This window comes from Fundulus heteroclitus, chromosome 8 (assembly GCF_011125445.2).
Source record: "Fundulus heteroclitus isolate FHET01 chromosome 8, MU-UCD_Fhet_4.1, whole genome shotgun sequence".
NCBI lineage: Eukaryota > Metazoa > Chordata > Actinopteri > Cyprinodontiformes > Fundulidae > Fundulus > Fundulus heteroclitus.
Window position 1 is genome coordinate 10,747,492 of NC_046368.1, and position 17,831 is coordinate 10,765,322.

Below are 17,831 nucleotides of genomic sequence, written 5' to 3' on the forward strand. Positions count from 1 at the left end.
AAATAACTACCAAGTGGTCTTTTACATTACTTTGGAGTCTTCTTTGCAGTCTGATATTAACATGTGTTTGATAATCTCAAACATGAAAGTATGATAAAAGTAAAAAAAAACAAAAAAAATCACGGGCAATCAGTAAGTGTGTAAATCTGTTTTACAGCACTGTAGTTGATTTTGAAGATATGTTTATTATCATATAAACAATGGTCAACAACATATTTACTCACCTGAAAAACATGCTTCCTCATCACCTAGTGCAGCCGTCTGCTGGTCTGTGGCGTCCATCTCTTGAAGACAAATCTTTGCAAAAATCTTATCTCTTAGTGTTGTAGTAGAAAGTGTTTTCACCAAGAAGTGTTTTTTGTTGGATAAGGAAAAGCCTACTATTTGTAATGTGATAAATCGTGCATTATTTCATTGCAAAGCTGTGTCCATCTGCAGAGTATGGATACTCACTTCATCTTTTGAGGTCTGGTTGCACACATTTACACAGCGATTTTGTTAAATGTATTAAAAAGAACATAGCAGTCTTTGTTTTGGTTAAAGCTATAGCCCATCTGACACGATGGACCCAGATGACACATCCTCCCCCATGTATGTTACTCACTTGCTGTTTTTTAAGAAAGGTGTGGCTACCATAGTTTTGTGTTGTCGACAACTGGATTTTAAGAAGATTTTTCCTAATGTGAACCCAATGAAAATGTTGATTATGATTTATGTTTCAGGTTTCATTGCTTTAAAAATGTTATGTCCGTTAATGTAGTGCAAACTAATGTAAATCTATGCATGGGATCCAATTCTGCGAGTTAATTAAGTGCATTTTTTTTTCCTTTTTTAAAATCATAATAGATCTTAAATCAATTTCAATGATACACGCAACAGTTGGAAAAACAATTATAAAAACTGTAAAAGGTTTACATTTTCTCCCTCGTAAAACCTAAATCATGTGCGATTAGATTGTTTTCAGCCCCCTTTCAACTGATACCCTTAAATAAACTCATCACTCAATGATTTAGCACTGATGCTGCATTCAATAAACCTTGTTTTTATAGGAAAGTGGATTGAAGAAAGGAACCTTTAAAATAATAAGTGAATTATCATATTATATCATATTATATTGCTTGGTTCAGGACTGGCGCACACCACCACACACACTCCACTCCCCACATCTGATGGATAGAATATATTATGTGTGAACAACACAGGACACAAAGTCAAGTGTAAATGCCATGTGTTTATTGAAACACTGTGACATATGTCTTTAACCAACAACTTTATTTTATTCCTATACTTTATTCATTAAAAGAACATAGCATATAACTTTCAGAAACACTACACAATGTCCAATGCCTTAGTGGTTTAAAGGGAAATCTCTTTTACGCTCTTCAGCATATATGTCCTTCCTGCTTTTCCTGGCTACTTTGTCACAATAGGTGTGGCTTTCTGGGAAGCAGAACCATTTATCTGTCACACCTCACTTTCTGTCAGTAGTTCATTACAGTGGTTATGTCAGACAATGATTACATTTTATGGCATTCTCACGGTGCAAATATTGTGATTAGAACGAAACAAGCGATTGTTTTTTTTTCCACTTTTTTTTTTTTTAACCTTGTCATAGTGCAGCTCTGAGAGCACAACAAAAGCGGTAGGACGATATGGCAGTATATATACATACACATACATGTCACTTACGAGGTTAGCTTTCATTAATGTTCACATCCTTTTCACAGTTAGTATTTCAAAAGAACACAGATTCTTGGATGAGACTGGGAAAACAAAGGATACGTCTAAAGATTCAGGAATAAATACAGATTTTGATCAATAATAATTTATATTGGTACGTGTTACAGGTTGCTTTTACTTGGTACGGATAGCAGTAATTCACCAGGGGCTCTGAGGGTGAACTGAAAACCCGATATAATGTCATGTATTTATAATTAGCATGTGATGAAGCTCAAAGTAATGAACACTTGTGTAGAGCAAAGGCCTGTCACGCGAACGAACCCACTCGGAAACGAGTGGTAAGCAGCTCCCACGGCATTGTGCCACTTCTAGCATCCTGGCTTCTTGTCTGCTTGTGACGATACCAAAAGTTTCAGAAATATCACAAACCAGCTAAGAAGAGGATGGCTGTCCCGCCCGCCGTATCTCTTACACTTTTTAGAAACTGACAAGGTTTTGGGTTTGGATCTATGACAGCTGCTGCCACTTAGGGTGCCTGTGTATCAAACACGTCTGTGTTGCCTTTGTTGTTGTGCTGAAGTGACACTGGAGAGGAGATTGTTGATTGCTTCATTCGCTATCTCTTGGTGCTTCAACCGGTTCCCTCCGTTCAACTCTTCATGACATCATGTCAGCATGGTTATCTCTTCCCCCAGTTCATCCACGGAGTACACCGCTCTTCCTCTCTCTGCGGGCTGCAGTGGAGGACCTTGGACTATAGAGGCATCCGGATGTGCATGGCAGAGCTATTGGGCCGAGCTGCCAAAATGTAGATGGCACTCTCCCTCAGAAAGTCTGCCCATGTCAATGGCCTATTGAATATAAAACAACAAAATAGTTATTGGTTACTTAGATAGCTGTTAGGCACGCTTTAAAATTACATTATTAATTAATCTATGATTGAAGATGTAGGTTAGGCAGAAACCTGAAATATGTAGCATTGTTGTTTGCAGTTTCTCTATTTAAAATATAAAATAGAGGGAGTTACATTCTTACTTTTAGCTATAATCTATAAAATAAAAAAAAGTAATTGTAAGATACTCTATTTAAATACATTGAAAGTGCAGTTGCAAAGATCAACTTGTCTGCATTTCAGTCAGCTACAGATCTGTCAGTGATGTGGGCTTAAGCCCCTTTTACATCGGCTCTGTTTGGCCCGGCTCAACTCAGCTCCACCTGCTTTGCGAGCATTTTGATTTCACTGCTGTTCACTGATTGGCCAAGGGCGAGGAGAAACGACAAGGTTTTCACAACAAAGTCCAGGGAAAAGTTAAACTGAAGAGCCACAACATTGATATTAAGGACCACCTTGAGTGGAATGGGTCAACTCAACATATAATTTTACTATTTACAAACTATAAGTACGCCTAAAGGAAACAAAGGGGAAAAAAAGGACAACTCAGCTTTCTATACACAGATGGGTGCGCTGTATTTCATAACTTAAATCTGATCGGGGGATTTAGCGAGGCTTTCTCTCATTTTGCACATACTGAAAGCTATTAAGTTTTGTCTCTAAATAATGTTTGGTTCAAAAAGTTGTTCACAGCCCCCTGATCAAACAGCCATGTGAGGGACGAGAGAGAGCCGCTGCCCACTCTGCTCCAGACTGCTGCAGCTGCAGCAGTAGAGAGAGCAGCTGATCTCTGGATCTAACCCAAGAAACACTCCACCTATTCAGCTGTGCACTCCAATATCCACCTTACAAAAATAATGATTTCACTGCATTAAAAAAGTCTGCAGTGAAGCAACTTAAAGTCCTTATAGGCGTTCCTGCCATGGCTGATGCAAAAAACTTCCTCATAGAACCCTAAATTTAAACTCAGCAAGGCAAACTTTGTGGCAGATTAGACATGCTCGCCCCCCTGCTTATCTATCTATCTATCTATCTATCTATCTATCTATCTATCTATCTATCTATCTATCTATCTATCTATCTATCTATCTATCTATATTTAGTCACAGATGGGTAGAAGTGTGATCTTGCAATCCCCAGTTGTTAGCAACAGATCAATATTGACATTGAGTCTGGTTCTGCTGGAGGTTGCTTCCTGGTAAAACAGGGTTGTTCCTTACCACTGTTGCCACATGCTTGCACAGAAAGGCTGATTGTTGCTGTCGGTTGACTCTCCTCATTCAAGCAAATATTTACCACTGTACATTATAAAATGAATTTGACTGCATTCAATGTAAATATGTGTTGAACATGTCACTGTATTCACAATGTGGCAATTCACATGTGGATATATGACAGTAACAAGCCTAGTAAAATACTGGTACAATATAGTCTGCTCAGATAAGATCAGATCAGACCAGGATAATCTCATTGGCTGTTTCTAAACACAACTCATTTGGAGGACAAAATGGCACTGCATATCCCCACAGATAACGCCATAATGGTGTAATTTCAAGGTGAGAATATTATGAGAGCAGACAGGCACTTTATTACTGCAACTTCTGCTGTGATTCATGTGTATGGCTGCCGTATTTTTAGGACCAGGGTACAGACGCTTTATTATGTCTAAATTCATAACTTTTTGTTATTTCTTTCAGAGTTGAAGCTGAAATTCCAACTTGTAAGCACAAATGTAATGCTGCTTGAACAATGACTTCTTTGGGAAGCATACAAACCCACATCAAGCGTCTCAGGGACAGACCATGCTTACAACCCCCCCCACCCCCCCAAAGAAAAACTCTGTCATTGGATCTAAATGGAGGTTTGGCATTCAATAGAGAGCAAATCCTATTATCTACAAGCCCCAAAGAATTTATTGCTAGCTTCAGAAACCATTAAGACGTCCATTGTTTATGTCCCGACTGGGCAGACATGTTCTGAAAAACAACTGCTATCGATGGTAGGTTTGAATGGTGTATGAACAAAACACAGCAAAACCAAATCAAATGCTGTCACTGGCATAACATAGCGTTAAGCCACAGATTTGAGGAAAGAACATTCGTTTTCCACGGGATTCCAATCACCTCAAAGCAGATTAGCCTCTGATATTAAAAATGATAAAATGCCAGGGCATCAATCACTTTCTGTACCAAGTCATGGTGGAAACTCTGCCCTAAGCTTCTCTCTGAGAACAAAATGTAATATTTTTCAGCCCAATAGACAAACAACATTGAATGTAGCATACAATTGAGAATAAATATCTCTCTTACATGTAATAGTCTACCTGTAAAAATACCTTTTTTTTATTTTGGGTACAGAAGGAAAAAAAAATCATTCTGAAAGAAACCTTAGAAGAGTAACAATGTCAGAATAACATTTGCCAATCAATTCAACAACATAAAGCCCCCAAGCAAGTACTAAGAAAACTTAATGTGACTATAGCAAAATTATGAAAGTGCTGATGTGAATTAGCCAGACTCTGCTGAACCTTAGGAGCAAATCTGGATAAATTTAAACATGTCTGTCCACAATACCCACCACCCAAAATTAGCTATCCATGAAGAGTTTAAATAATTTCCTAAGTTTATATCAATAATCTTGACAGAAGTCTAATGTTTCTCTTTAAAATGTTTATCTCTCTTGAATTTATTTTTATTTTGTCATTTTTAAAACCGCAATCTTCAACATATTTTATTGAAAGTGTTATTGGCAAACCAACACCAATAAGTGCATAATTGTAAAAGGGAAGGAAAATTATTTCAAGCCAGTCTGTTGCATGTCTCAATTTTAAATATTTTCATTTGAAAAAGGAAAAAGAAGAAATTTCCTTCCCTTTTACATTGAAGCGCCACTTTCTGTCTATCTAATCACATACAGACTAAGTGAAGCACACTGAAGTTTGTGGTTGTAAAGTGACAAGATGTGTAAATCCTCATGGGGTATGAAAACTTGTATAAGGTATTCTCTTTATCTAACATCTAATATTTTTATTGGCTGGAAAAAGTTATTGAACCAGTTAGAAATTCCGTTAATTTAACTAGTTTCAATAAAAACCTGGTGAACCAAACATGGACAACTTTATATCATTGGCTTGAATTATGTTGAGAGGGTTAGATTGGATCTTTTTATGAAAAAAATACTACTAACATTATTCCCATTTATAGTCTTGAACATCTTCTTTTATGATTGATATATAAAACATACCGTTGTATAAAAAGTATTTTTTCTTACAAAGCATAAAACTGCCCTCAATCCAAATGATATAATTAAAGAGACCATCATATCTCTCTTTAATAGTAATATGCCACTTGATGCTTTGAAAATTGAGTTATAAAAAATTAACATGCTCTGCTAATTAGTGCTCTGTCTAATTTAACTCCCAATATGCATTTAGGGATCCCCAGGGTCAGTAGAATTAGCTGTAAGTATTGCAAAATCATGTGATGTGGCATAATACAAGTCCAAAACATCCTGTTATCCCAAAGAGGCTCTGCCTGCACGCTCTGCTAATAGTTCAAAAGTAAGTTTGATGCCATTTATGAGGGCAGCTTAGCCTGAAGCGGGTCCTCGCTGTCCTTGTGAACACTTCTGGGTCGCACTGCTTTATTAAAAATAATGTTGCTGCCCAGGAACAGCTTACAGTCTTTTCAGAGTGGGGGAAAAAAACCCTGCAGGGTTGCAATAGCCAATTAAGCACAAAGTGTGTAGGATATTTCAGAGCCTATTGTTTACTGTCAAATATTTGTTCTAACTAAAAGTACAAACCTGTTTTCATCAGTCTTGCTCCTTTCGCTGCCAGAGCTGGCTGGACTGCTCTCACATATGGGGCCAACATGACTTATACTAAATAATACAACAGAGAAGAAAAGCGTGACAGCACATTAGGAGGTGGCAGCTTCATATAAACAATTAAATTCCACTGACATGGATTAAAATTTGAAACCTATATGTGTAAAAAAACAAACAGACGATGCATTCTTATTATTTTCAACTCAGAATTTCTTGCGAAGATATATCCGTTTTTCACATTCTATCAAAATCAGAGCCTTAAAATTAAACTTAAACTAGAGCAGTGGTCTCCAACTCAAATCCTCGACGGCCACTGTGTGATGCGTCCCTTGCCCTACACACAGAAATCAAATGGCTAAGCTACAGCACTAGCATGGAGCCAAGCTCTGCTAATGAGCTCATATTGGAGTCAGGCGTGTTGAGGCAGAGACACGTCTAAAAGTTGCAGGACATCAGCCCTCGATGCCTGGAGTTTCAGACCACCGCTTTGGAGTATTTAATTGGGATCTGAATAGACTGAGGAACACAAAATAGTGCATGAATGTTATGTGGAATCGATTATAAAATCAGAGAAGCAGCTAAAAATGTCCATGACTACATAGCTACTATTCTTACAAGCCTCAAATATTTTCTTAATAAAACGGTCGCCTAAAGAAAGCCATTGTTGAAAGATAACCATAGGACGTGCCATTTGCACTTTGTCACATGGCCAGATGACACCAAATTTTGCATTTTGGCATAAATACATAATGCTAAATGTGAAGGAAACAAGCACTGATCATCATTTTGAACACATAATCCATCCATAGCCAAATTGGTTTTTGGCAGCATCATGCTGTGGGGAATATTTTCTTCATCTAGGACAGATAAGCTGGTGAGAGATGATAGGCTGGATGATATCATGGAGCTAAATTCAGGGCAGTCATGGAAGAAAATGTGTTAGGGACTGCAAATGATTTGAGAATAGGGATGGAGGGTCAGCTCCCAGCAGGCAAACCTAAGCCAGAGCTACGATGGAATGCTTGATATCAAAGTCAAGACACAAATCCAATTAAAAATTGATTGTGCACAGCTAACTCTAACATTTGTACTTGTTAAAGAATTTAAAGTAAACACATCAGTTTCTTCCTTACTTATGAACTACTTTTGTATAAATCTGTCAAATAAAATACTAATAAATGAATAATTTTGCTAGGTGTTGTATACTTAGTACAATTAAGTACAATGTCAGTCCACTTAATAATTTGAAGGAAGAATTTAGTTATTGTTGGTTTTCTCATCACATTAAAATGTCCATAATGTTTTCCTTTACAGATTTAGATGATGATTCATCAAATTTAGCTGTAAAAGCTAATGAATAACATCCTTCTTCAGTGGGTCTGTGAAAAATGGACACATACACATTTCTTTTATTGCATTTTCTTTTTTATTGGGAACCCAACAAATCATGGATTAACTAATTTCCTAATGTCTGTGAAACAAAGTGCCATAGTTGAAATGGCACCTTGTTGATGAAAAAATGTTTCTTTGATATGTGTTGAGCAAGACTAAGGCCGCATTGCATCGTTAGATTTAACTCAGATGAGAACCTAATTTCCATCTGCCCACTGTTGTCTGTTAAGTGAGGCTTTTAAAGAAAAGCTCTAATAAAGAGAACAAAAAGCTTTTCTCTAATCCTCAGAGGCCATCCTAATTCCGCGCCTCACCTTGCGCAGCATGAAACAAAGATATAAAGAGCATGCACACTGCTCATTAAACCTCCTTGCCCTCTAAATGCGCCTCTTTGATTGATTAATGTTTATAGTATCAGTTTGGAGCTAAGAGGGATCTCTCTGTTGCGCTCTCCTCGCTAAATCTAAATCAAGAGTTTGTCTGAGAACACTTGAAGGACTACAGGGAAACGGTGGCTGTTAAAGTGAATAAAAAGAGGCAAGCCATGCAATGCTGAGTCACACTCACCCACAATTCATAGGTGAGCAGAATCCCATGAGTCTGTGGGGAATAGGTGAGATATATGGAATGGTACCGCACAGGAAAAGTGACAGTACCAGCACAAGAGGTTAAACAGTAGACAAGGCACATGCACACACAGTTAGATGTTGCTGAAGATGAATGCACTTCAATTACAGTGAAGATTTATGTTGTTGTTTTTTTTTGTTAAAGATTTGAAGATATCAATTCTATACTCTAGGAGGGATATTTATCAAATACGTGGCCTTTGTGGAGTTCCTCAAGGTACTATTTTGGAGTAAAATTTGGATTGGTCAGAAATCTCCAGTGCATTAATTAAAAGTGGATTTGTAAAGTATAACATGAAAACTAGTATACCGTATTATACAATGCTATGAAAATGTGTTTCCACCCTTACAGATATCTTGTTTTTATGTTTTTATCACAGTTGTATCTCCATGAAACCAATATGACAGCCTTTTTTCCACAAAGGGAGAAAACAGGGAATACTGGTCAGCCTCTCCGGGGTTTGCCAGCCTCCCTTAATTATTTCAATATCATATTGTTGACTAATCAGGAAGCCCAATACACTCCAAAACAAGATCTAAAGCTCTGCATTTGCTCTGGTTTCAGTCAGCATTCAGGATTTAGCTACGTGAAAAAGAAAGCAAATATTGCATCAATTGGAGAATTCCAAGATCAAAAACATCCCAAAGACCCACAAAACATCTTAATACTCTCCAAGGCTTTTGAGAAAATGTTCTGCGGACTGACACAACATCACAGGTATAGCAATTTGATGATCTGAAACGTGTACGCCTGACAAAGGCAAAAACATAGACAGTTTGTGAGGAGAAAGAAACACATTTTCACAGCAATAGACATATTACTTCAGCACTGGGAATGAAATGACAGAACACCCAAAGTAAAATGACACATTAACAATAAATGCCTTCTTTAAGTTAGATGAATGCTTTCATGCTCACATGGTGCTGGATGATGTAGATAAAAAGCATATCGATAAAATAGAAATCATATTGATCGATATCGATAATTATCAACAAATTTACAATGTCTATTTTAAGGGCAGACCTGACCATTTCATGCTGTTGCTTGGCGACCAATTTTAAGATACAGAACAGAACATGTAATTGCTGAATTCAAACTCAACCCTTTATTCAACCAACTGTCTACCAAAACTGCAAGTTTTTAAACAAGATAAAAAGAACGTGTGCCCTCTGAACCCTTTGAAGGGGGCGGAGCTTGGTGACGGAGCGTTTCTGGGTCTGCGTTTGTGATTAGTTGGGAGGATGTGATGACTGTGATATTAACCTACATGGCTAGAATGCAAAAGGAAGTAAAACTGTTATTCTATTGAACTTTTCATTGACCTTTTTTTTTCTATCATCGATATACGTCTATCAATCAATATATATTGTTATTGAATTATCCGGCCCTATGCTCACATATTTTGGGACTTTATCTTACAGGGACTGACACCGGATTACACATTGTTCTGCTGTTGTGTCCCAACTGCGTTGCACTGTGAAAGTAATTACAAGTTTTGGATCTCCTTTGATTCAGTTTGACCACAACGCTACACATGGAGGGATTTGTTGTGACGCTGTTATGTCCCATTGCTCCTCACAAGACATGAGGGGCAACGTAAAGTTATTGCATTCATTTCTACACCTGTATCATGGCTAAAAACACAGAGCAGCTGCTGCACACACGATTACATGGCTGTATTGATGTCACCGGTTCAGTGATTCAATTGACTGGCAGTTTAACCAGAGTACATTTAATTTAAAACAATAAGCTGTTAAAACGTTAAAATATTTCTCAACCTCAAATGTTTGGAAATAGCCGATATGCTTTAATTATTTCCGCTTTTTCTTTCTTTCTTTCTTTCTTTCTTTCTTTCTTTCTTTCTTTCTTTCTTTCTTTCACTCAGACAGCACTAGTGGGATGAGCTTTTGAAGGCTACACTTCAGGGCAATCTGAAGCATCGCCTTTTTAATTAACTTTTTCAGGTCAACTCAACTTAACTTTACTCAGATATCCCTGAAGGGCAATTGGTTTTGCAGCTCGTGAAAACACACAAATGCAAAACCCCGGTGGGACAAACAGGACATAACAAAAAAGGAATAATTTAAAATACCATAAGGGAAAATGTTCATACAGATTTCAGTGGGGGAAAAACATCGAATAAATCAATAAATATTCAGAAACAACCCAATAACTTTTTTCCTGTCTTCAAAAAAAAAAGCTGATTGCTATTCTGACATTGAAACAGAAAACTACATAGATATATGATTGCCTGCTACGTCCTGAACAGTACTACAATTTAGTGTCAACTTCTTTGTTTTCTATCTGGAAAAAATTTGCAGTACTTTCCATTAAGGTAAATGTTTGAGGTGCGGGGTTGCAGGGTGTAGGTATAAAACTGCTGCCCTATACAGAGAGTAGACTGTTGGTCCCCAAACCAACCTTCTTGGGTTCCGTTCCCAACCTTAGCACCTTTGATGCATGTCCTCCCCCCTTCTCTCTCTGCCCATTTCCTGTCTGATTACTGTCAAGAAAGGCCACCAGTGCCACAAAAGTGGATGTTTCAGAGGTGACAGGTGCGAAGCAATCCTATAAGAGGTGAGTCAACTAGGTAAACATTATACCTTTCCTAGTTTTTGTAGCCAAAACACATCAAGATGAAATAATTTTACATGTCAATGATATGTAAAATGATTCCCGTCCCTTAGACTTTTCCTCACAAAACTCAATGTGTCTTATGTGGAATTACTTGTAAAACATTGTATGTGTGACACAAAGTAGTGTATAAATGTGGAAGGAAAGTGATTCATGGTTTCCAATATTTTTCAGTAAAAATAATGGCTGCGCAGTAATATTCAGTCCTTTGAGGGGTGTCTCTGCCAGCTTGGCACGTCCAGAGACTTTTTTTTTGTGTATTGTTAAAAATTCTTCAAGCTCAGCCAGATTGGAAAGAGAGTGTTTGTGAAAATCACTTTTAAATTGATTTTCTCAGATTCCCAAACCCATGTGCTAACTGAAAAATTATATCTTTTCCAAACCCAGGGTTTTGGTGACTTGCATGTTCGACAGTCTTTATATTAACCCAGCCTGCAGGAATATGAATGAGAATCATAATGTTCACATTCATTTGATTAATGTAATTAACTGCTGGTTTTGGCCTATGTAACGTTAACCAGAAAGTTTTTTTTTTTTTTTTTTTTTTTTTTTAAGCATGTGTGTAAGTGAAAGACAACAGGTCAACAGCCAGGTAACCTTGGCTGTAATGCAGACCCACTGCACGGTTAAATCATATGGAACATCATGAACTGTGAATACACCTGACACCAGAGTGAAAAAAAGACTGAACTGAAATAATGGTGTTAAAATGAGGTGATACCACTGAGTGAGAAACATGTTCCTGCCAGACTTTATTGAAACCCACAGCTGGCTAAGCATTCTAGATGCAAATCATATTTGAATAGATGAACCTAATGAGTCTCAAATCAAGACGTTAAGGCTGATTTGCATTTTAGGATCTGCTTATTGTTAAGGAGAGTGATTGTGTCTTTGTGCTTAGAGCACATCAGTGAAAACGGGCATTGTTCGTGACTTATTCTCACACGGTGAAGCATATTTCACGACTGCTTTCTTCTCTCCATCTCTGTCTCTCATCTTTAAGCAGTCCATCCTTTTTCATCGCTCCACCCGCTGCTGTCTGCATGCAGATGAGATCCTGACTCCCTAAACTGCCGCCTTTAAGTAGAGTCGTGTTGTGTCCTCACCTCACATTGCAGGACTGGGGATCTTTGAGCTTGTGGAACCAGGACTGCTGCGCCTGGCGGCATTCCGCCCTCGTGATCGCGCCATCTTTATCCGTGGCCAGTCCTTGAAAAACAGTCCTTGCCTTGTCTCTTTCCTTAGCTGTCAACAGACGCACCAATGAGTTCTGAAAAAAAATAAAAAATAAATACAGGGAAAAAAACAATTTCATAAAAGTATGAAGGAACGTGGACTGTTTGCACTTATTTGTATTAATTTTAAAACATCCATCAACATATATGGTTTCATTTATTCTAATGTCGTTTTCTGCCAACGGCAATATTTAGGGCTCTTGCCTGAATCATTCTCAACCACATTAGCACTGATTGATATGATCTGCAATCTCTGCCTTACCTCATGCTACTGCATAAAATTCAATCTGTCAAAGCTATGCACCGAGACCAATGTTAAATATGGCCTGTGGAAATCATTGATAATAACGTTACTAATTAAGGCCACTGGATTAAAGCAACTAATTAAATAAATACCATGAATTACAAATTACCAAATTACATAATTTACATTATGATATATATTAAAATAAAAAAACATACTATAAATACTATGGATTTTATAAAACATTGTAGTAAGTGGTGATGTAATATGGCATGTGAGAGTTCCAATTTTTAACTACCAATCATATAAAGTATCTTTCTTCCCCATCAAAATACTATACCTCTGTCCTGAACTTCCTCAAAACAGCCAGAGACTCAAAGTAGAGAAAGTCTGACCATTCGATGTGACCCTTCTTCTCAGGATCCAGAGCAGCAAACTGGGCCAAAACCTCCTCCTCTTGCTCATCACTCAGGTCCTTATCGAACTGCTGCTTGGACACAAAGTGGCGGTACTGCAGCAGCTCATCTGACACCAGGCATGACTCTGCAACGGCAAGGAGCAATTCATCACATCACAGTAAATTTGTCACCCACTGGTCTCCTAGATATAATTAGTTTAGGATGAGTCATCTTCAGAGAAGACGGGACCACCTATCCCTGTCAACCTGCCGAGCTTTGGGATAACACAGACAAAATCTGGGCCTATGAAAAATGACTACTTTGACAAAAGAGAAGGAGGAAACTTTCCGGGGAAAGGATTGATTCTGAACAAAACAGAAAGCAGTACAGCCAAAGTAACCAAACTCAGATGATTATGTCTGGGGGCGTCAAACAAAGCTTCTTTCTACTGGAAGCCTTGTTTTGTGTTTTACCGGACTCACCTGGGATGATCTTGCACTGCTTGAACGTCTCCATTAGACTGTACATCTCCTCCTCTGTCAGAAGGAGATTCACGTTGTCCTGCAGAGTTCAGAGCGATAAAAGCAAAGCTTTACCAAAAACACAGCAAGCTTTCTTAAATCAATCACATGCTGTGTACACTTAAAAAAGAAAAAAAAAATACATGTTATACTGCCTTGAAATAATGTTCTACCCTTTCAACTTTTTTATACAGTAGTTTCTTAACCTTAATCTACTTTACGACTATTGTATGTTGTAAAACAAGACAAACTAGTACATAGTTATAGGTCAGAAGAAAAGGGATAATTTAAAAGGTCACCTAACAAGTAAATGGAGTCTGCCTGTGTGCAATTTCACAACTGTATCAATAAAGTTAAAGGAACAGAGAAAGGTGAGGAACAGAGCTGTGGAGAAATGGATAGCAGGCTAAAATGTAAAATAAAGTGCAAAGCCTGTACCATCTTACAGATAACTGTTCAATTGACTCTCTGAAAGTGGAAAGATATTGTGACTAAACTGTAGGGCCATGCAAGGAGAGCATCAATCAGAAATGCAGGACAGAGGCTATTACTTTGTCTTAATCTTTACACCTAAAATTTCAGTAAAATACAAACAAGTTTGAGGTGCTAATGTGACAGAATGCAGAAAGGTTTAGGAGGTATTCACACTTTAGCAACATAATGTAGATGTAATCGTTAAAGCTGGTTCCAGTAACTGTAATATAAACACATATTTTATTTTCCTTTTCCATGTTCCTTTTTTATTTTTAGAAATCTGTCAGAGCTTTAAAAAAAACAAAGCTACATTATATTAAAACCATGTTGCTATTAGTAACAGTAAAAAAGTAACCATGATAAAGAAAGGGGAAAGAAAATTACATCTTCACAAAGTCATTTGAGGGCTAAGAAGAAACCAAAGTGTTAGGTTTAATTCTTTGAAATTTTCCACTGCTTACCCACTAATCTGAACCCCAAAGAGAAAGCAACGATCTAATTATATCAGCAGCAGGAGCTGAGCAGCAGTTTGCTTTTCCTACATTTGTTTTACCCGTTTCGTTCAGTGCATTGATTGCCAAACACCCTGCTGTCATACTATAGCCAGCATTTACACATATTTAACAGTGATGCTTTAAGCATTCTCAAGCCCGTCTGAGCGCTGAACTTAAGTTTTACATAATCAGGGGAATGTAATTCTCCCGAGGAAACCTACTTGATTTTTTTTTTCCCCCTGTTTATGTCCTCAAGCATTTAATCATATGTGGTGCAACAACATGCCTATAGCCCTCAAGGCAGTTCCAAACTCAATGAAATCTTAAAATCAAATACTGAATCACAATAATTGCATCCGTTGCAGACATATGCAGTTTATATATATATATATATATATATATATATATATATATATATATATATATATATATATATATATATACACACACACACAGAATAACAACAAAGCCCCCTACCCTTTAAATACTAGTTGTAAGCAAATGTATTCTATGCTGTTTAGAAGGATTTGAAAGAGATACAATGCCATTTTAGTATTTAGGAACGTTTACAAATAAATTCCCTTAATTACCAGGAGATGAATTAAAGTGAGATGCAGTCATTATGCATGTTCAACTATTAGGAGTCTAAGCAGAGAAAAATTCCTTGAATGTTGACAGAAACATTAAAATAAACTGTTATTCTAAAAGACCCGTTAGTTTGCACAACAGAGTTTTGTCTTCTAATGATTACTTGCTGTGATATTCATCACAGAAGTGGTTTGAAAGCAAAACTTGAATATTTTTTAAGCAGAAGGGCAGCAAGCGAAAATAAAATATGAATTCCAAAAAAGAAATCCAACCTGCAGCCCATTTGAAAAGAGATGTTTTTTAATTCCTACATCAAAAGCCCATTACGTTGTTTATCAAGCTTGAAAAGCAGCAGCTTAAGCTGCAAAGTTCACTTCGTTAGCTTCACTTGAGTTGATCTGAAGAAATCAGGAGTATTATGTTTTGAGCCCCACTGGTTGATTTCTGACCTGGTGGATAATTAAAACGATCATCTTAGCGAACAGCAGCAGTTCCTGACAACTGCATTAATTCTCATTAGGCGGTTAGCTGCAGAACTAACGGCGTCTGACTGAAAATAAGTCTCTGGTTTCAGCTTATTCTATAGATCTTTTACTTGTGCTTTAGGGCGCCTGCGCTCCTCTTTAAGAATCGCTCAGATATCATGTTGTCTGTACCTGTCTATCATTACGAATCCCAACTAATGGTCATGCTGTTGCATCCTCAGCATCTTCGGATGAAGACATCAAATCCGTCCGTCACGTGTTGCCCGAAGCGACATCAAGCGACAGCAAAACCGTCAGAAATCTCACTTAAAATAGGTGCTTTCATGATATTGCTGCATCCGCGTTATGTCATTTTAATTTGCTTTATTCATCTCAGAACCTACGAGGCAGCATCTAGGAAATATGTTCTCTGGCGCACAAAAGGCTCCTGTGGGTATAGAGGATATAAATAATATCACGGTCTTACATATTGTATAAATAGATCTTTAAGGCTGCCCGCATAATGTCAGTGATGTTTAGAGTGCTTAGGTATTTATAACCAGAATGTCTTCCTCCGAGCTCTGCCTGTCAGTTGCTTTTCTTCATCAATATGCAAATTTGAATTTTATTTAACTGAACAGTTTTTTTTTTTTTTTTTACTTTAACTATTATGTATAAAGGTTATCTCATTAAGATCCAAGATTTCCTTTTTGAGAGAGCTCTGTTTTGCTAAAACTAAAAAAAAAAAAAACAGCACTTACACTTTTTTATGCAAACACGGTAATAATACAAGTAATTAAAACGTTTGACTCAAATTAAAGAAGTTAATAAAATATGACCTGACAACAACAACAGCATGTTGAGTAGAAGGATTTCTCTATTTTTCTCTGAATAAATTGAAATTGTGTCGCAGGAATCATAAGCAGATATTGTTTTTTTTTTTTTTTGTTTTGTTGAAAATGTTGAGATAAAACATAGCTTCAAGAAACACCAATCAAGAAGTGAAATTATAATTCATGGTGTCAAATTAAAGATAAACAGCCGCGTTAGACTTACTGGAGGTCCGTTTGGCAGGCTCGTAAGTGGCTTCAGAAGATTTAATATTTTGCACCGGTTTCTACCACGCTTTGGCAGCCGTTCGTTACCTTTCTGTGCAACTTCAATTAGATCTGTGCAGTGCCAAAAAGGCTGAATGTCTCTGCAGACTATGCAGATAATATTTCCTTCTCCACCTCAATGAACGGTCTCCCTCCACTCTCATTCCAAACACTGTGAAGGAATCAGGCACAGACGGAGGGACTGCCTTTGCGATGGAGTGGAAAAAAAATGGCCCCACTGCACATCTTTGGAAAATGGAACTTGTTTCTCGGGGAAAACAGACGACAGTTAAGCCCCTGCTTCACTTTGAAGAGTCTTCTCACAAAAGCACTGCAGCTGTTTGTACTTCACAACAAATGGCTGCATCATCTGTTCACTGGAGAGTCGTGTATTTCTGCCTTTGCTCTGAATTCATGATGAGAATCTATTGTGTTGAAACTCAGCTGTACCTGAAATAGTTTGTCAGTAAAACCTGCACCAGGCTTTTACTCCGAGTTACATCAACACTCCGAGACACTCACGCATTCATACATATAACAGCAACAGCCCAGAGTCCCTTACAAACTCTAGAGAAGCTGCAAAATAGTATAACCTTTAGTAATGAACTCCACATACCTGGACTTGTGAAATAGAAAGCCATTGTTGACAGAAAGTTTGGTTCGAGGTTTGCACCGAACAGCGTAGATAAACCCAACAGGTGCAAGAATATAATCTAAACTACACAGCACTTTGTGGGAGCAACATAACAAATTGATACACAGTTCTAATTATGAAGGTTTTGAAACTATGAAGATATATTTGATTGAACACTGTTCCAACTTACTGCATCTTAGCAAGTATGGGCACATAAAAGTAGAAGTCTGCACAGCTGATTCAGCCCAACAGCTTTCAAATGAACTCTGTTTAAGCCAGTTAATGTCACCAGCTCAGATTTAATAAATGGAAACAGAGCGGCCCTTAATGACAAGTCGTTCATCCTGGATCGTCATATGGGAACTATGAGACACTAATTTCTTGTTAAAATGTCCCTAAACATTTACAATTTCTTCAATGAGCGCAAAGTGGAACCAAAGCCAAATTCCTCATTTATGTGTACAAATTTGGCCAATGAAGTTGATTCTGATTTTTGTTCTGATAATCTCCTTATGTGGAAAATGCATTTGCAATTACTTACATTTCACTAAATGACAACTATAAAATATTTTCCACATAAACGTGTGGTGACATGTCACCACGCGTTTATTTTTCACGTCAAACACACG

The 17,831-nt window shown here is 37.4% G+C and overlaps 1 protein-coding gene across 2 annotated transcripts in view; it reads right to left on the reverse strand.

Annotated features, from left to right (window-relative positions):
* Positions 1-1,218: 1,218 nt before the first annotated feature.
* Positions 1,219-17,831, reverse strand: part of phf24 (PHD finger protein 24) — a 51,725-nt gene continuing 35,112 nt past the window's right edge. The window contains exons 4-9 of one of the 2 annotated variants that reach the window (XM_021318763.2): positions 13,413-13,491; positions 12,873-13,075; positions 12,160-12,323; positions 8,360-8,392; positions 6,377-6,454; positions 1,219-2,531 (exon numbers count right to left, since the gene is read on the reverse strand). In XM_021318763.2, coding sequence (XP_021174438.2) covers positions 2,435-2,531; positions 6,377-6,454; positions 8,360-8,392; positions 12,160-12,323; positions 12,873-13,075; positions 13,413-13,491 — 654 coding nt within the window. In that variant the 3' untranslated portion in view covers positions 1,219-2,434. The remainder of the gene's footprint in view (positions 2,532-6,376; positions 6,455-8,359; positions 8,393-12,159; positions 12,324-12,872; positions 13,076-13,412; positions 13,492-17,831) is intronic. The other variant, XM_021318764.2, reaches the window with a different exon arrangement.